This window comes from Syngnathus typhle, linkage group LG1 (assembly GCF_033458585.1).
Source record: "Syngnathus typhle isolate RoL2023-S1 ecotype Sweden linkage group LG1, RoL_Styp_1.0, whole genome shotgun sequence".
Taxonomy (NCBI): Eukaryota; Metazoa; Chordata; class Actinopteri; order Syngnathiformes; family Syngnathidae; genus Syngnathus; species Syngnathus typhle.
Window position 1 is genome coordinate 7,850,413 of NC_083738.1, and position 20,699 is coordinate 7,871,111.

The following is a 20,699-nucleotide window of genomic DNA, read 5'->3' on the forward strand; positions in this document are numbered from 1 at the left end:
TATGTCAAACAAACACGAGAACTCTTTTCATTTGTGGTAAAGTCATGGGGGGGTATCAATCGATTTCTTTTTTTTCCCGGAATCCTGTATTTCTGTCATGCCGTCGTATTAATACAACTTTTTTTTTAATGCTCATCCCAATTCAAACATTGTCATCCTGTGGACTGCTCGGACCAACATGACTGGGCAGGCTCTTCATGTTGGTGGAGGTGATTACATTGTCACTTAATGTGTCGCGTGTGTGTTTATATGTAGCAACGGTTCTGAATACTTGTTGCCTTTTTGTATTGACTCTCATTTATCCCTGTTAAAAGCATGTTGTGCTGCATTTCTAATGTATGAACGGTGATACATGGGTAATAGAATTTGCCCCCTTCATCTTCCCTCTGCCACAGAGAAACCACCCATATATCCTCACACTTGCACGCTTTAATTGCCCCAATCCAGCCTGACCCAATCTGCTTCCATGCATGTCTTTTTTTTTTCTGTATTTCACAAATGTATGAAATCAGTGGCCTCTGACATTCAATAATGTCAAGGTCCCCTACCCCCCAACACACACACACTTTCATTCTCACCGACTTTGCCATTTCTCCTACTGTCAACTGGCATTATGTAAGGGGAACCTCTCAACTTACTACTTCCAGTCCGGTTCGGTCGTTGACCTTCTCAGTATTCGCTGGAATATACCACAGCTTCCAACACCGCTATGTCCACCGCAGGTTCCGTAGATATACCCATTTCAGTTCAGTAAATGTCACTTGGTACACATTCTGTCCTCCTTCCAGATACATCAACTAAAAACCACCACACTCTAGTTGACCTTGCTAGGTCGGCTAACGCTACGGTAATACATTGTGGCAGAAGGGAGGAACAAGTCTTTATTCCACGAATTGTCTGCCAAACTGTGGCTAGGGACAATTAATCAAAGCAACAACGAGAGCACGACATAGCAAAGGACAAACATATCACCCCACCCCTCACTGTAGGCCTGCTGGGTGAGAAGCCTGGTACCCAAACCCCCCCGAACACCCGGAAGAACAGTCGAAACACACTAATAAAGAACTCACAGAGTCAGGAACCAGCGCAGATGAGGTTTGGCGGGCGAGATGCAGACAAAGGTGTGCCCCGGTGGACTGTGTGTGAGGAGCCTCACAGACACAAGCGAACACGTGTGCACAGAGCCCTGAGCACCCAGGCGGGGTAGATGCAGATAGAGCGACTGAACCACAAGGCAGGTATGGCCACATCCGGGGTCAGACGAGGACGAGGGGTAGGAGTGGATCTCTCACTCAGGCCGCAGTCTTAAGGACGAGGATGCAGCACCGCGGCAGACATCGGCCAGGTGGTGACCTGCGTCCAACACAGGTAGCAGAGCTGGCTGGAAAAAACGATGAGGGACTGCAGACATTTGCCAGGTGGTCACCTGCGACCAACACAGGTAGTAACGCTGGCCGGAAAAGCCTGGTTGGGTTGTGGAAGTTGGATCCACAGCGCCGGTTGGGAGGCAGGACAACTGAGTCTAGCAGGCACCTGAACGAGACATGCAGCTATCCTGACGGCTAGGGCCAGGCTCGGGAAGCCTACGTCGAGGTGCGAGCGGCACTGAGTGGAGGGGCCGGAGGGCTGGCGTGGGCGGGCCTGACCATAGCGTGCTCTCCCTGTACCTGACCACTTCCTCATCACCTTTAACGCATTTCTCGAATCAGATCTCCCCGTCTCATCTCATTTCGGAATACCAAGGACATTGACACTCTCCGCTCCCTCATCAACCATTTTCCTGTTCCAGATGCTCTCTCCAACCCCGACGAACTGGCGTCTCTCTATAGCACCTGCCACACCAACTCTCTTATCCCTTTTGTTCCCCTGAAAAAAGACGGTCTGTGTCCTTTCCCACAACTGCACCCTGGTTTACCTTCCAACTCAGATCCTTAAAATCCAAAAACTTTCCACTTGAACACCTTCACACACAAAAAAAAAAAGATCTCACGATACATAAGGATATGTACAATACCCATATCGCACAGTACAAGGACCTTATCTCACAAGCAAAATCCAAATTCTACTCTGGCCTCATCTTATCCAACGCTGGAAACTCCAAAACCCTCTTTTCGGTCCTGCACCAAATCTTCCAGCCGCCCAATTCTCTACCCTCTCACCCGTACTCCACGGAAACATGTAATTCCATGATGGACTTCTTCAACCACAAAGTCCTCAGCATTCATCAGCACTTTCTTCACCACTTTTTGTCACTTCTCTCCTGACCCGAAACTGACTCCTTGTCATCACCTCTCTTGGTTCTTGCTTCCCGCTACCTCCTAAATCTCCTACCTCATTTTCAAATCAAAGCCCACCACATGCCGAGCTCGATCCCCTCCCCACAACCTTGGTCAAATCCTGCCTCCCTTCCCTTCTCCCCCTTATATCCACCATTATTCACTCCTTGCTGTCTTCTGGTATAGTCCCTTCTCTCTTTAAAACTGCTGCCGTCACGCCCATAGTCAAGAAACCCGATTTAGATCCCAATAATTACAATAACCTCCATCCTATTTATAATCTCGCCCTTCATCTCTAAAATACTTGAAAAAAAATTGCCACTCAACTCCACTCCCCTCCCCCTTTAGGAGCCTTTCCCGTTCGGCTTCCATCCCCGTCATAGCAAACCGCTTTACTCAAAATCACTGACTTCCTCATCGCAGCTGACTCTGGTTCCATCTCCATTCTCATCCTCCTTGATTTCAATGCGGCCTTCGACACCATCTCACACCCCATCCTCCTCAGACTCTCCTCCATTAGACTATCCCACACTCACCTCAGTTGGTTTCATTCTTACCTCTCAGTTCACTCAGCTCAAGTTTTTCCCCTCCAACCCTTCCCCTGTTACGACTGGTATGCCCCAGGGATCTTTCCTGGGGACCCTTCTTTTTATCATCTATCTACTTCCCTTTGATCACATCCTTTGGAAATTCACCAGACAGGTCCATTGCTTAGCAGATGGCACCCAGCTCTATCTTTCCTGTGAACCTAATTCCATTCTCCACTACTCTCTCTTACCTCTTGTCTCAATGAATTAAGACCCTCTTTCTCCTGAAGTTAAACTGTGATAAAACTGAAATACTCCTGCTTGGCACTAACTCCACCATCTCTCTGAGTTGGCAGTTTCTCGATTACCATTGACGGTTCCTCAGTTTCCCCCTACCCTCAGGTCATCCTTGACAACACACTTTGCTTTCACTCGCACATTAACATGACCACCCGCACCGCCTATTTCTATCCACGCAAAATCAACAAACTCTGCGCCTCCCTCACCACCGTCATCCTTGTTCACAACCTCGTCACCTTCCGCCTCGATTACTGTAACTCTCTTCTCTTTGGCCTCCCTCAAGAGTCCCTCCACAAAATTTAACTAGTCCAAACTTCAGCTGCCCAAATCATCACTAAGACCTTCTTCATTGCCACATCACCCCTGTTCTCCAGAGAGTCCACTGGCTCCCTGCAAAATTTTGCATACACTATAAACTCCTACTGTTCACATTCTTGGCCATCCACAACCTCTCCCCTCCCTACCTGTCTGACCTCCTGCATATCATCAACCCCACTCGTTCCCTCAGATCCTCCTCATCCGCCCATCTCTTTGTACCCCCTGCCCTGTCTCAGCACTATGGGTGGCACAGCCTTTAGTTGCTCTGCTCCCCTGCTCTGGAACCCCCTACCACCTGACCTCCGAAACTGTGACTCTTTTTCCATATTCAAATCAAAGCTCAAAGCCCACCTGTTCCAAACTGTTTACTCCATTTAACCAACCTGCTTTTTTATTACCTTCCTGTTATTCTTTTGTGTTGATTTCAGGACATGATTTATTTCATTTTATTGCATGATTTTATTCTTGACTGTACAGCGTCCTTGTGTTTCTTGAAAGGCACTTATTTTCATTATTACTGTGCAGCCTGAATCTTTTAACATCTACATCCCTGGAGATTCTCCTCGCTGTTTAGCCATCTGTGGATCCATCGATAAATACACTTCCTTTCGCTTCCTCACCTTCTTCTATATAGCACTTCTTAAAACTATCCCTGATATCACAGCTCATAAATCCTGCACAAGGACAGGACAAGGAAGCCAGGACTATGTCTCGGTATCCGAGTCTCTCCCATGTCCCTGCATATTACTCTTCCTTCCATGCATGGGATACAATAAATTATTACTCATATCTTTGTGTGTATCTTCTGATATACCCAGACACTAAGTAGTGACAATTTTTTCTGTGTCTGTATTTTTAGCTAATCTGAGATGCTGACATGGTGGTTATTAAAACAGCCACAGATTTGTCAGTATAGGCGGGATTGTCTTTTATAGTTAATAAAGATATGGTAAAATAATTTATGTTCACTTCGTACAGCCCATGGATTCTTGAAAATCATTAAAAGATGTGCCACGTCTCCCACGGTAGACCTGGCAGCCCTGATACTGATATTTAGAGGCTGGCAGTAAGAATAATTGAGATATATCTCAACTCAAGAGGGTGATGGAAATTTGGCCAACATGTTGGATTGGATTCTTTATCAAAGAAAATCAGATTAGGATGAGTTGATTCGACCTTGGTATAACAGCTCAGACTGAGGTGGGGGAATGCATCTGAAGCGAAAGAGAGCTTCAAAGGAGGGAAAGAGAGGGTGGTGAGACAAAAGGGTGTGATGACGAATTGCTTCAATTAAGCAATACGAGCCAATCACTCTGAATCAAAACTTTTGTTCCCCCCAAAAGTCCTTGTAAAAAAATATCCGTGATAATGCCCCTAGTGGCCTGTCAATACAATTTAATCTGATGAATGCCATGGAGAGGGGTTTTACTAAGGCATCAGTGTTGATTACAGCTATTTGCCGAGAGTGAGCCACTGGAGATTACTGGGGAAACTGAGTGAAAGTGTGGATGGTGAAAAATGAAATGATGGGAAAATGCCTACAGTAATTATAAAATATGTTCTACATTAGACATTTTACAATGCAATGATAGTTCATAGCCTGTTTTAGCATATAGTAAAATCAAAATGAGGTGTGTGTGTGTCGTGAATACTGAGTGTGCTTTGACAACAGCGAGGTTAACAATGTCACCAGTGATGTTTTCTGTCTTCTTTGAACTCTTGCATTTTGATCGAAAAACAGCAGACGCCCTGGAAGAGCAATTCTAAACATCCTTTGTCAGACTATCACCTGATAAAACAACGACCTGTGTGCAACACAATCACAAAGAAGATCTATCTAAAGGATATTATAATAAAGGAGATATACATTTAAACATGACATTTTATCCATCTGGCTTACATGCACCCTCAAGCTCTACAAAACCATTAACAACTAATAAAATGTATTTACAACCAATGAAGATTTTGTCGTGTTTGTACCTGGGATTTGCATGAATTGTATTGGATGGCCTAGGACAGTGTTTATTGTTCAACCAGTATTGCACACATTCGTTTACAAGTCAGATGAATCAATGTCAAATCACAGGTTTGATAAGTATTACTGTATATACAGATAATGAGCTGAATGTTGCAAGATTAGTTCACGCTGTTGACTCACAGCTTGAAGGACAAAGATATGAATGAGATAAAATGAATGATGGTTATTGATGATGTGACGATGAGTTCAAGACAAACAATATAAAACTTATAATATGGAACCTTGCTCCTGGATAGGTTTGTTTCTTACACTGTCAATGACATGTCCATAGTTTCGTCCTCACTTCACAAAAATAACAATAATTATTAATGGCCCTATCAGTAAATTAGTTTACTGATAGTGTTTTGAATGGTCAGAAAATACAGACATATGCATCAACATATTTAAAATGGCATTTTTGTTATGAACAATTGTGTTTCCGTCCAATATCTAAGTTGCCCATCCCTATAAAAATTTGTCTGCTCTTTTAAATCCCTAAAAATTGAGTTTCAGATCATCATTACAGGACAGCACCAACAGAACAGAACATGGCAAATACAACATCTAAATGGCCCATAATTGCAGCTACTACATTTTTTCTTTTTTTTGCAATTGCGATATTTCACAACATTGTGAAACAGCAGGTGCGCGATAATTTCACAGTACCGTGCTGCTACCGCAATCGTCCGTCATTCTGCCCGCCTTGCCATATTCCTCTTCTCGGTGGGTGTTAATTACATGGCTTGAAATATTATTACAGCATCCAAATGATGTTAGCTGTTGATTATGACCCACAAAGCCTTAATTTGTACAAAGTGTGACTGACAAGTGTACGTTGACAGATGGACAGCACCACCTGCACTACCTTATTTTCTTCGAACAATAGTTTCTCTGTACTTTCAAACCTGCATCTTGTTTGATTTTTGATTGTCATTGCATTGTTGTTCTTGAGATCACAAACGAGTTGAGAGTGATTCAGAAGTGCTTCTCCTGGTGGCAGCCAAATAGTGCGCTCAATTTTGCCTTTGTTGCAAGACGCAGTGAATCAAAAATCAGATAAAGTTGCTAAACATTTTTATGAACAGTTATTTTCTTACATTATCATAACATGAATGATTGGCTTGATGGAGATTAGATATTCATTAATGTTTTATTATAGCATATTCTTAGTTACATCAGTTCTTATGTGCACATACTGCTGCGCTGTAGCAGAACAACCAAAGTTACTTTCACCGACTACTTTAAAGTGTGGACTTTAAAGATGTAAAGTGAAGCGATACACCAAACTCATCTGTGTGGCTGTATGTAAAGGTGTGATTACAGTACAATGGACAATTACTTCCATCTTCATAAAACACACCACAGTAAATAATTTTCCGAGTCAATTTTTTCAATACAAGTTCACCACATGGGTGGCTGTTTATCTTTGGAGCGCAATCATAATTCATGCGACATCTCATTAACTATTCATCAAAGCTTTTTCAGAACAGACACCGACTGTGTAATTAAGCCTGAATCAAACATTGTAGCTTATCTAATTATCCCCGTCTATAAGTTTGTCAATGTATTAGCCTGCATGAATTAATTATTGAAATCTGCCATTTTCTAATGAGTAATTACTCCATATAAATGTATAGCAACTCCACAAAATGAGGGGGCTTTGAAATGGTTGCAATGTTTTGCACGTACGTAAACGTGGTTGGTGAGTGAAACATACGCCTTGGTGGTAATTCTCTTCTTTCATAATAATAAAAAAGAGATTCAGCAATCACAAACGCAGCAGACAAACTCAATTATAAAAGCAATTGAAATGCTCTGGACTATAGAACGCTCCACAAAAAGCTGAGGGGGTTGGATCAGTGCAGTGTCTGCAGATTATTTCACACTGTTTGGAACATCAAACAAACACAGGGAGGTCTCACAATAGAGGCTCTTTACCAAACACACCATCACAACAAGAGATGCTCTACAATGGTAGAGGAGAGGATATTAGCAGAGTGGGGAAACAAATGTTTTCATAACTTAAAACGGTGGGATAAAAATGCCGGCTGAATTTTTTTTTTTTTTTGGGCAAAAAGTTTCTACTGAGAGTCAGAGGCAACTAGAAAATCTTTCTTTGCAACCATTTAAGACTTTGTGTCCACATTTTGACAGTGAAGGTGCTCCTTTAGAGAAAGCATCTCGGTTCTAAAAGTGATAATGGCGCCCAAGTGACATTTACTGTCTCTCTTGAACCATTCCTGTCACCACATTTGACCTCAATACAAAGTTACATCTACTACCCTCCGCCCCAATACACACAGGTGAAATTGGACTTTCAAGTAAACCTTGTCTGCCACCATAACGCTCTTTATTCATCGTTCTGTCAGTCTGTTTAAAGAATCAAGATAGCTTTCGACCCACACAGGCACAAGCTCACTATCGCCTTGATCGCAGCATCACCCGCGTACTCTGCGTGTGTGTGCGAGCGTGTGTTTGTGTCAGCGTGTGCGGCTATGTTGGGCACCTACCTCGAGAAAATGCAATTTATTTCCCACCACATTGGCAAAGCTCCCCTCCTCCTGTCAGTTTGCCAGGCTCCCAGTGGAGGTTGATAGGCCAGCTGCCAGCATTGGCCATTTCAAATAGTTAAAGAGACACATGTGTCACATTCTCCATGATCATGCTGACATTGTCAAAGTGACATCCCTTTAACAAGACTACCCTAACTAACTCTGTGTCCATTCAGGAAAGGGAGTGGAGTTGAGTCCAGGGACTAAAAAGCCGGAGACTGTCCATCACAAAAAGGGGAAGCACACAGAGTAGCACTGACCTAACACCTTCGATGCAACCGACTTGGCTCCTGGCCTACAGCCATCTCTTATTGACACTGGGCTTGATTAGACACACAGTGTGCTTTGGTAATCTCTCACCACCGCCTTACTGCAGCTACAAAGTAGCTGTCGGTTAGCAAGCAGCTTTTTAATACTTCAGGTTGAGCTGTTCATTGCGTGGAAACTATTTAAATTCACTCACTCATGACCTGTACGATGGAATGAAGGACCTATACTTGACTCTCGTTCGACTAACGTCACTTTCAGTGCTCAAGGTCGTCTGGGAATTCCCAGTGAGAACATGTCCTCCAAAGTTAGAATGCATGGATTATTTACAGAAACTCTGGGATCACAATGCACTACACTTAAAAGGAGTACACTGAATGTGTGTGTGTGTGTGAGTGTGTGTGTTTTTGTGAGCGGTTCACTTTAATATTTTTCCACCTCTGTCAGAAACGCTCACATCAGCCATTGCAAACTCTCCGGCTGAGAAATTCTGCAATAAATATACAAACACAATATGAACCACATCTTTTTCCTGTCATGCATAAGCTGCACACTGGCTTGGCAGGTCCTCAATGGATCTGTGTGCAGTGGGTGCTCTTTGATTGGCCCTCTGTTTTTGTCACTGGCAAATTCTTCTTCTTTGCATATGTTTTCTAAGAAACATGTAGTGGGCAATACTTCCTGTTGTGACTGCTCAGCATTACATGTCTGTCGCACAAACAGTCTTTTTAAAAAATAAAAATCAAGGGAAAACAATACTGCAGTATATAACTAGTATGACCTAATGGTGTCATTATTATCAAAAGGTATGCAGCTGTTTTCCTTCACTGTGTGATTAATTCATGAATGCATCATTAATGCAAGAATGTCTGGGGGCAATGGCAAAAGCTCGGTCAATGTGAAATGAAATGCAAGAGGAGGTTGTTAAAAACTGCGCACAAGCTTACACCCCCCCCCCCCCCAAAAGCTAGGTTGATGAGATGCACTTGCTTTGCAAGGAACAATGATGCCAGTTGTCCCAATAAAGGCTGCCACAGGGCAAATTTCTTATGCAGATGAAATGTTCTCTCTCCCTCTCTACTTCATTCAGTTTTTTTCATTCACCATAGATTTTGATTCTTGATTGCATTTAGTCTCCCCTTTTTCTTCCCTTTCACTCTATTAATCGAATCCACTCACCCACTCTCTCTATCTTTATCTGGCGTGTGAGACAATCAACGCACTATACCCTAAGAGAGCCTGTTGTAGAATAACAATAGTATAAGCATTAGCACATTATAATAGCGAGTAGCTGCTATAGCTCTGATGGGGGGCCGGTGTCAGTTTGTAACAGAAAAAGGGTGACGATCGTAGGGGAGCTTAAAAAATTTATTGTTTTCCAGAAAGCCACACATAACCAAATAACGGTTATTTAATAACCCTTTCCAGGTTCTTTACAGAAAAAAAGTCAGGAAACAAATAATAACACTATTAATGAAATAAATAATAACTAAATAACCCTCTCTGAGTTCTTCACAGAAAAAACAGGAAATAAATAATAACTAAATAACTCTCTCTGGGTTCTTCATAGAAAAAAAAGCCATGGAACATTAACTTTCTGTTGTGCCATGGACAATCTTAACAGATAAAAGTTCAGCTCAGTTGTCAGAGCAGAATCTCTCTGACACATATGAGCAGTCTCTTAAAGTTCTTGCGTTCCTTCCTTATAATCCTTTTGTAGGTTCCAGTAGGCTTGTAGACACCGCTGTCTTTTTTGTTCAAGTTTGCTAGTGCGTCATAGTCTGGAGTAAAATTTGTTGTGGCAATTCTTAGGCGAGATCCGAGGTGTTGGTCCGTTTACCTCGATCTGTGACGGGTTGATGTTGACGTTCATGTGGCTGAACGTCACGTCGCGTACGTCGAGCCAAATTGGCCACTCTCTTTTAAACGCTCGGCACTGTGTCCACCTTGCTTTTCCTTGGGCGACTCATTTTAATGGAAGGATTCCAGGGGAAGGTTTGTGGGTGGCTTTAGCGCAAAACTGCATCTGAAAGCTCAGCGCGCAAATTACAAGAATGCTGTCGTCACAGCCCACGCTCTAAATCCGGGACTGATACAAATAGAGCGCGAGTGCGCCATGTACGTACACGCACTTGTGGGTGTGCACCGAGCTTTCTGACACGGCTTCCGGTAGTAAATGCGCAGGCGAGCGCTTCCCCATCTACTGGGGAAACGCAGTCATTGCAGGCAAAATGACCAAAAAAAACGTTTAATAATACAATTTGTTCAGGGTTGGCGGGCCGGATTAAACGGTCCCGTGGGCTGTATCCGGCCCGCGGGCCGTAGTTTGGTGACCACTGTGCTATAGCGTCAACATAGCCAGAGGGGAGGTCGTAGCCTTTCTGCAGTGACCCACAAATACATTTTGAGAAAAGACTGATTTAGAAAATGTAGGGCTGGAACAATTTGTGTTGCCTTTGCAGAGAGAAACCTTGATGAATATTCCCAATTGCACACATCGGCTCCTGTGTACTGGCAGCCTGTCGTTTTGATAGTGATGCACACACTTGCAAGATGCACCAAATGTTTGATCCTGATTGGGACTATTCAGCGTGTGGGGTTATTTATTCAGCTAAGCTGCTCACTGTACAGTAGCTCAACCCTCAGACAAGGTAGGCGCTGAACTTCGATCTTATGGTCTGAGGTTGGTGGCTGACAAAATGTTTGCCCTCTGAAGCATTCTTGTAGTTATTGTATTTCCTTTTTGTTTCATTAAATTCCCTCTCTTTGAAACATGGTGAAAACAACTGGCATTTCTTCCGTTCATACTGAATATGTTTACTCTGGTGATGAGGCCCACTGTGCATGTTTGTCTGTTTAAAGAAAACCAAGATGCAGACAATGAAGACAAAAAGACTGCAACAGAGGAGAAAGGGGTCAACGTGCAAGAGGGAGAATGAGGCAGCAGCATGTTAGCCACTGATAAGAAAGAACATTAGTGTGCCCCCTGTGGGTCAGTAGGGGTGACAGCTTTTGCACTACTATGCAGATGCACATGTGCACCGACACACACTCACACACTTGCTGGAATAGAGAGTGCCCTTTCCCAACATGTTGGGAACATTAAAACGTTAAAACTAATACAGTAAAATATCAAATAAAAAATATTGCACCAATTGTTTTTTTGGGGGTTTAAATTCGACTACGTGGGTGTTTGTCAACTTTTTATTGAGTCAACATTTATTGAGTCAAGAACAAAAAACGCCACACCACTGTAGCATCAATTGCCTTCGCATTTAAACTCCACTCACAGGATGGGTCGGAATATGAGGTAGATTTTAGATATACAAAGTCTGCTTCTGGGTCCATATGCGGCTTCACACGTGACACCATCCATGCATCCGTCTGCCTATCGATTTTCTGAACCGTTTTTCCTCACGAGGGTCGCAGGCGTGCTGGAGCCTATCCCAGCTGACTTCGGGCAGTAGGTGGGGACGCCCAGGACTGGTGCCAGCAACATCGTCCTCAATATATTCTACATACTATTTAATAATACAATAACAATAAGAAAAATAAAACATACCATAAAATCGGGGGGACAATATAATACAGAAGTACAGAGAAAAAAAAAGATTTTGGGGCGGCTAATAATAGATACGTAAGTGTGATTCACAGGATCCTACGGCAGTTAAAAAATTTTTTTTTTTTGCAATAAAGAATTTTTGGAGCAAGTAAAACTCGGTAAGTCCCCGCGGCACACCTGAGGATCTCTCACGGTCTGCATATTAAAGACAGATATGTTTAATTTTACAGGCACACAGCTCTTATTCACTACAAAAGTATCACCCTCTTGTGTTGTAAACCGAAAGAGTGCATAGATGTGGACCACGGCTGTTGGATCTCAAGGGAATTTGTCTCTTTCATGTAAGACAGAGGGATCCATTTTAAATGGAGCGAGGCCTTTTATTTGGCGTGCTAATTGACAGCAGAGGCACATGTGGAGCCAACTCTAAACAATGCTCCAGATCTTGTATTCATAAGTGAGTGTTTGAAGGCCATCTAATCTGTGCATTTTATAATATAATCTTGCACAGCAGTAGCGTGCTCAATCGGGTTGCAGTGGGTTGGCCAAATCTAAATTATGGATTACTGTAACAACTGTTTGCAATGTTGTCACACGTGCCACAGCAATCCTACTGCGGGTATGTCAACACACGGATGATCCACTGATGGTGCATAGAAAACTTTTGACAGAGCGTAAAGAGAGAGGAAGGTGTTCATTTGGAGACACCAGGGGGCACAAGACAAGATCAATGCCAGAGAATCACAGAGAACCATCTTGGAAAAAAATTAAACAGACAGATATTTCTCTGTGAAGTCTAACTTATTACCATTGGTTCAAAGCTGAAGGAAAGAGGAGTAGCGTGAGCGTGGGCTGTGGCAGATGGATGAGTAGGTACTGGGAGGCTTCGGGCAGAAACCTCCAGAGCCTTTCTAAGCTGGTTAGTCAGAGCGCTATGACCACACAAAACTCTGTGAAGCGCAACGAGTCAAAGAGTATAAAATACCTGAGCATGAGGGAAAGGGAGGGACGCAATTTTCTATTGCTGCATACAGGAATGAAAACCGAATGTTCTGCAGCAAGCAAATATAAAGGCATAATAGTTTTCAGATCAGCAGTCAAATTATAGCTCTGCTCCAATCTTTTGTCTGCACATCATGTTCTCGAAACTCATAGACCTTGCTCCATAATATAAGCTACACCATATTGCAATCCTGTGACATTTGAAGCACAGGCAACTTTGTTTATTGTGCAATACATAAACTGGCTGTCTGCACCAGCTGAGAGCGACTAGCACAGCAGGTTGATGGCTGACAGGGCCGTGCCTCTAGCTCCACTGCCATATGTTAAGCCAAAAGGTGGCTGAGTGTGTGGGCGTGAATGAGGACAGCGATTATTTCTTCTTGGGAACATACGTATACTTTCTTAAACATTACAGTCCCAGCAGACCAAATTAGGGTCTCCTCTCTTCTGATTGTCACGGGAAAATGACCTTATTGTGATCGTGTTTCCCCGATTTGTCAATCCTGGCCTGCAAAAGTTGCTCTAGCCTGAGGCGAAATGAGGAAACAAAAGCACTTTATGTTCAGAAGTCGAGCACTCAAAGAAGTCATTTTGTCTTCTCAAGCAAAACACTATGGGCTTATTTTATGCAATATAAGCACTATGTTTTGCAATTTCCCTATTGAGGGACGAATAAAGGTTATCTCATTGGATCAGGTAGCCTGAACAGAAAAAAGAGGTAACGTGCTATTTTATATTTTATATTCCAGATATTTTTTTCTTTATCCCAACACAAGACCTTGCTTCCAGTCAAATGTCACGAATTTAACAACAACAAAGTCAAGCAGAACTTTTTAAATTTAAGAATGAACTCTATCTGAATTTATTTACAGAATATAAAGACTGCTCACTAGACAGTGCAGCCCCAATATCCAAACACTGGCACCACCTTTTGGCAACCTTTAAATGTTCTAATGCGCTACCATGTAAGTAATATAATATCCCGAGTGTTGGGCTGGACTCACATTAGTTCATTGAATAGTCCACAGAAAATAACAGCCTGTTAATTACATGAGTGAACAAGGTTACAGAACAAAATGTGGGCTTTTCACAAAAAAACCCTTTCCTTGTAATAAAAATTCTGACTACAAGAAAGAAAACATAACACAGAATGCTAGATGTCCTCGGCTGTTGTCCTTTTTTCTTTGGTGAATGTTCATAATTTCTTCACTTGGTAAATTATTGAAAAATACTTCCTTTTAGTAAGAAAGAGGTGAGTTTGTTTACTTGTTTAATATGTTTCGGCAACTTCCTGTCCTTTGTTTAGGTTATGTTTACACTAATCCCACGGCCATGGCAGCCCCTGTTCCAGGGCACCAGGGGAATAAAAAGCCAGTTGTGAGACAACAATAGCATGTGCAAAAGGGACAGGCTGTGATTGCCTTGAATGACCGGTCAGAGTTTTAATCTAAAAAGAAAAATTTCTATTGCAGTCACTGCGTGAATGAGAAACTTGTGTAACACGAAATGCACACAAATAAACCTGATAATCCGTATTAAGGCATATAAAAAATTGGAGGTGGTTTGTAATGGGACCAGAAGCTTAATTATTTATGCAATGCAACAACAAAGCTATGCCATTTATTTGAATTAAACAGCGCAAGAGAGAGAGAGAGAGAGGAGAGAGAGAGAAAGAGAGAGAAAGAGAGAGTGAGTGACAGTTTTGAAATTTAGAGTTACAATCTTTATTGTATATGATATATGAAATTGTGAATTAGTTGCTGATAAAAAATAGAAGAAAAATGAATTCATGGATGATCAAATATTCATTCAGTGGCAATTGGACCTCGTATGCTCTGCCAGAAAGCCTTGAAAAAAAAATACGAGCAACATGAGAAACCCCCATTAGAATGTGGTGGGCTACAGGCATCTGTAGTATCTTGTGGGCTGAACTTTAGCGCTGTTCTTGAGCCTTTGGGTCTTTATAGGACTGTCCTCCCCCCATCATTAATACTTTGATAGAATGAGTTTAAAATTTAAAATAATTCAAAAAATGGCCAAAATACCATGGCACACTACCTTTTAGGTACCTGGCTGCCTCGCACATGTAATGTGTGTAATTGTGCCCTAATCGTGCTATGATGTTAAATTTTGGGGGAATTCATTGTCAGACTACATTGCCATGCTGTCATGCTGGCAGTCAATATGAACACAGCTATCGTCAAAATAATAATAATTAAAAAAAAATCGCATTAGACACTGCGCAGGAGAATGTTTCTTCATGAGATGCCGACTTTTGACTTTTCCAAAGCCAATACATACATATTTCTGTAAAAAAATCAACATAACAAGTAACTGACACCCAGGACATGGAATATAATTGCTATTTTTTTTCCAGATGCTATTTTTCTTTTCAGAATGGTATTGAACCATCAATGAAAGGTATTTAGCCCTCTACTGAGAGAAATTATTCTTATAATTAAAATAGTCCTCTCAGTGCTACTCTTGATGTTATGTGAATGATGTGCACCCAACTGCTGGAGATGGAGATGTTTTTGCCAGCACACAGGATGATTTTTAAACCAGTAATGCAGTATACTATATGCATGAGAGCATCCATTCAAAGTGCCATTGAACAAACAATGAAGATAACAACTTCTACAAACGATATTGTGTTGTCGTCAACACATAACCAGCATAACATAACATGAATACTTGTGTAATGTTTAGAGTTGAGAGAATTACAGCACATCTAAACATTGTTTATTACAAATCACACTACAATTCATAAAATACAAGCTATCTTTATCCTTGACTGCTACACTAATCATCTTAGATAATATCAGCATTCGGTTGTGAAGAGTTGTTCTCTATACAGTATGTGCACTGTGATTACGTGATGGCCATTATTGAGGGTCCATTCCTCCTTTAGTCATTGTTCGGATAAATTCCAGCTTCCCGAGTAGTATAGATAATGGATGGTTGGATGGATGGAGGTCATGACTCTTTATGGGTAACATAGTGCTTCCGCACTAAACTGATACAACCATGCCTTAATGGACATTGTTTTCACAGTCATGCTAGAACACAAAACAAACTTGCTAAACTTAAAAAACTGAATTGTGTGTACTCCAGTTCCGGTAGCTTCCAGTCAGCTTCACTGACCAAGATGCTATTGAAAGATCTAGATTGCTGATGCAGTTCCTCAGAAAATAGTTAAATGCTGAAAATAGATTGCGCTGTTGCATTGTTCACCTTTAACCTTGACGTATATTTGTCTACGCAGTGCAACAAGAATAACCAGTCAATTAGTAAAAAACGTTTTCAGTGACAGGGTCTTACCTCGAGGGTTATTGAGTGCAGCTTCGGTGGCCTTCCTGCCCTCTCCACAGTGGGTCTGGTCAAAAGGCAAACACTGCTCCCCAGTCCCAGCTACCACCTCCAAGTTGCGTGATGGATCTTTTGGCTGACCGAGGTTCCTCACCCTGTACACTCTACGACTGCTGGTGTCCGACACATAAAGAACTTCTCCCATTGGGTCCATGGCTAAGTAGTATTTATGGGCCGGGCTGGTGCTATTGAGGAGAGGTCAGCGGAGAGCAAAGTTATAAAAATGCAACACTTTTATTGAGTACATTCAATTACTCATTGTCTGAGTAAATGTTGATTTAGTCATGTAGTTTTAAAGCAGCAAACATTTGAAAGTGCCACGTTTGTAATACATTTGAATATTTTAATTTCACAAGCAACAATTTTTTTTTTAAAAAGAGACTTAGCGAAGGATGACAGTGGTTCTAATGTTAGCACCATTCTAAATTTCTGCATGGTGGAGGGGAGAGGGCAAAGTCAAATTGGCATGTCAATACTGTATGAAACTGTAAATTCTACAGGTTCATGTACAGCCCATATTGGCTGTTGAAAATTATCACCGCATCATTATACATCCATACATACACATATATTTATATATTTGGGAGTTTCGACTAGGGATGGCTAATATGAGTTGGTGGACACAATTATTTGTTATAATTCTTAAAATGTAAAGATTTTAGCGACTGCTTATACTAACTTTGTTTAAATGTTGTATTTCGAAATTACAAATATAGGCTACATACCATAGCTATACACGCAGCAATTTATTGAAACAACACAATAAGCTTCTTATTATGTAATTATTATTATTTTTTAATACATACTTATAATATAGGCAAAGTTGAGTTTGGGATGCTTGCTTGGCCCTTAGCATGCATTGCAGTTTCTCATGTGGTATCTTTACAAATTTAATTCAATAGCCTGCTTTAAACACCATGGGATAATGCTAAATGGACTGCACTTATATAGCGCTATTATCTACACCACATGGTGCCCAGAGCGCTTTACAATGCCTCACATTCACCCATTCACACATACTAATGGGAGGCTTCTGTCATGCAAGGTGCTGCCAGGTTCACACTGGGAGCAAATTGGGGTTCAGTGTTGCTCAAGGCCATTTCAACATGGTCACCAAGGTTGAGGATCGATCCCACAACCTTAGAGTTGAGAGGCAAACAGTCTACCACGGAGCCACGCCGCCCCAATCAGTCACAACAATGTTGAGAGACAGCTTTTTTTCCCTTTCTTTGCACCTGGCATAATCCTCAATAGCCAAACCAGATCTGGACTTAGCCGTATCACTGAACGAATTTCACATGGACAATTTAGCTTTTGTTTTCATAGATATTGCTGGTATATCATAAGACTGCGCAGTCGGCCACTTTAAATATGAAGTGACTACCCCTGATCTAATCAAAACACTGAAAGGGGAAAAATCCCATGTTGATATTAATTTGAACCATCCATTAATGGACTCAAATGACGGACAGCTCCTGGACAGTGCTGCATTTTTCTGTAAGACAAGTGTCTTCAAACCTGGACCTACGTAGAGGGCTAGTAGTCTGAATGTTTTGTATGTGTCCTTGCTGCCAAACACCTCATTCAAATGATCAGAATTGTTATTTAGCTTCTGCAGGTCCTTGCTGATGACATGATCAGGTGTGTGGGCAACAGAGAGAAATAAATCGCAGCGGAAACCGACCCTCGAGGAACAGGATTGAAGACCCCTCTCTTATAGAAAAATAATGCGGCATACTCCGGGGGCTGTCAGTCATTTGAGTCCATTAAGCGTAAAACTGTTTGCAGAACTCTGCACTGAATTGCACATACATAATTTAAACTTGATCCAAGGAGAGTTTTTCACCGAGTTTCAAAGTGTGTCACTGCTCAGTGCAGCATTAAATATTTGTTGGGCCTCTTAAAGTGTCAGCAAGCATTGCCCGTGGACAGAGAAGATTACGAATCACTTAACTGTCTCATTTCTAAATTAGAAACTCATCTCAAAAGGAGAGCATCCAATTAAAGGGAAATGAACATAACAGAATTGGCTCCATTGACATGTAATTTAAGAAAAAAAAGAAACTTTCCAAGGTAACTGACTCGGTTATCTTGACTGTAGGTCTCTCAGACTATTTTATAGAGAACGTCTTATGTGTTCCTTCTGAAGACAACAAACTGACATTAGTTTTACACTGAGTACATCCCATATTGTCTCCTCTGAGGGCACCTTGCTTTAAAAAAACCGCTTGCTGATAGACACTTTGCAGAGAAAAATGTGAAGAGGAAAGCTTTGTGAGCTGAATATGGAATATGGATGAATAATTAATGCATTTGACTTGGGAGAACAATAGTATAGCATAATAACGAAATATGCGCCAAACAGTAAAAAGCAGCCCTGGAAGCAGGAAGTAAAGAAGAAACCCCCAGAGTGATGAAAGGCTATCTTAAGTGCCTCAAGAAGAATACACTTCATAGGCATTCGGGTTTACAACGTTACATTTTTTGGTTCGACATTTGCAGACAACCGCCTGTCAGATCATTTGAAGGCCTGGTATGTACATATATCCACACCAAATATTGCTTTCAAATGTGATCATCCATGAATAGAATGTCTATTTTCACAGTTTTGCCTTATTCACACAAATCTTTACATCGAAGTAAATTAGCACTTTTTGCCCATTTTTCAATTGATGTATTATTAGATACAATAACTTTGTTACTCAACCTCTGCATGTAGCTGGCTGGCATCTAATACACCATAGAAATTCAACACAGTTCAAGCTGCTCATAAAGGTTCATGTAATATATACACATACACTGTGCCAGATGTCTAATTTTCTGTGAACTTGGTGTAAAGAGCTCAAACTATCCAGGCTCAGAGCCAGCAAAGACTCCATGGCCAAACCAGGCGCCATGCAGGCTTTCTTTGAACCAGGATCAGAAAGAGGATAAACTTCCGCATCCAAAAAGCAGCACAATTGTCGGCGCATGTGTAATAATAACATACGTATTAAGTAAATATATAATTGTTCATACTGAGGATGGTTTGTGTATCAAATTACAACAAAACTAAATTAGCTATTAAATGCATTTTCTCACAATAACACATAACTTACTGTTGTGTGTGTGTGCCCAAAAAAAAAATATTGTCCTTTCTCACCTGTGTCTGGTGTCCCGGTTCCTGATAAGAATCCATGAAGGAGCATTTAAAAAAGACGACAAAAGGATGAGCAGAAGGCAAAAATGTAACTCACAATTCTAGCGGGAACTGACAAAAAAATCACAATCGACTGTAAGTAAGTTTTATCCCAATAAAGTATAATTAAGGTTGATTTAAATTGATGCATTGGTTCATCAAATATTAATTCAAGCAGGAAGCCAGTTGCTGTTTCTTCCCACAGGAAAGTGAAGTATTAAATATAGTCGCAATAAAAGTCTGGAGCAGAAATATTAGTAAGAGATGCAATAACACCGGCAACTATGAGTTAAGTTACATAAGAAGAACGCTTTAGAGGACAAATGAGAGTGAGAATGGAGAAACTGCGCTTGAGAAAATAGAGCAATAGAGACTGCAGTGCCTGTAGCACGGTGTGATATTGTCATAATCCACCGCAAAAATAGAATTTCACAGTAAAGACTCTCTGCCCGAGTAGATTCGAGTGTGCAAAGTCAGAAATGCACACACGCTGCTTCTGCATGAAGACAAACTGAAATCTAAAGTACGACAATTGCACAGTCTCATGAGAACGAAACCCATTCAATCATATACACGTATGATAGCAATTAATTTGAATGCAACTCTGTTTAAATTCTGCTTCCAACTCACTTTAGTTCCAAAATGGTTCTGGTGTATCCATCTGGATGCACCCTGCGGATGAAGTTGAAGTCTCCAACATAGAGCGAACCATCGGGCCCAGTGGATAGTGCCACAGGGGCATATAGCATCAGGTCACGGGCTGCACCGCTGCAACTTGGCCCGCAGGGGACGCTCCGATAGAATCCGTTCCCCATAACTGTGGCGATAACCGCCGGCTGCTGGGAGAGGAAGACGTTTTCCCCATTTCCCTTGTGGAGGATTCCTGGGAAAAGAGGAATGGGTTAATTATATCACTGCTTCTATTAACACTTGCCGGATTTTGGAACACAAAAAGAGGAGGGTGAGCTAGTCCTTGGTGGTTCTCAGCACTGTCCAACAGAGAGAGATTCTAAGTCCATAACGACTATGAATATTAATTGTTTTTAGAACTACCAAACCATAACAATAACTACAAGATGTAACCTCCACTATACGTATGCTATGAACAACAATATAATAAACCTTTGTTTTATGGAGAAGGTTGAATTTGATTTTGCCGTTTCCCTTATTGTTTTTTCCTTTGTTCCTGTGTGTGTGATTAGCTGACTTGTGCTAATGTTCCTTTAATTCACCTCTTTTTGTGCACGGTTTAGTGTAGTGTTTCATTACTACCGGTAGTTTGTTTTGTGCCCTGTAGGCATATTGCTCTTGAAAAGGTTCCATAGGTTGCA

At 41.5% G+C, this 20,699-nt stretch overlaps 1 protein-coding gene across 1 annotated transcript in view; it reads right to left on the reverse strand.

The window, feature by feature from the left end:
* The window catches only part of tenm1 (teneurin transmembrane protein 1), a 166,236-nt gene that overhangs the window by 36,175 nt on the left and 109,362 nt on the right, over positions 1–20,699 (reverse strand). Inside the window, exons 19-21 of the mRNA XM_061286297.1 lie at positions 19,999–20,251; positions 19,333–19,353; positions 16,143–16,375 (exon numbers count right to left, since the gene is read on the reverse strand). Of these exons, the coding sequence (XP_061142281.1) occupies positions 16,143–16,375; positions 19,333–19,353; positions 19,999–20,251 (507 nt within the window). The remainder of the gene's footprint in view (positions 1–16,142; positions 16,376–19,332; positions 19,354–19,998; positions 20,252–20,699) is intronic.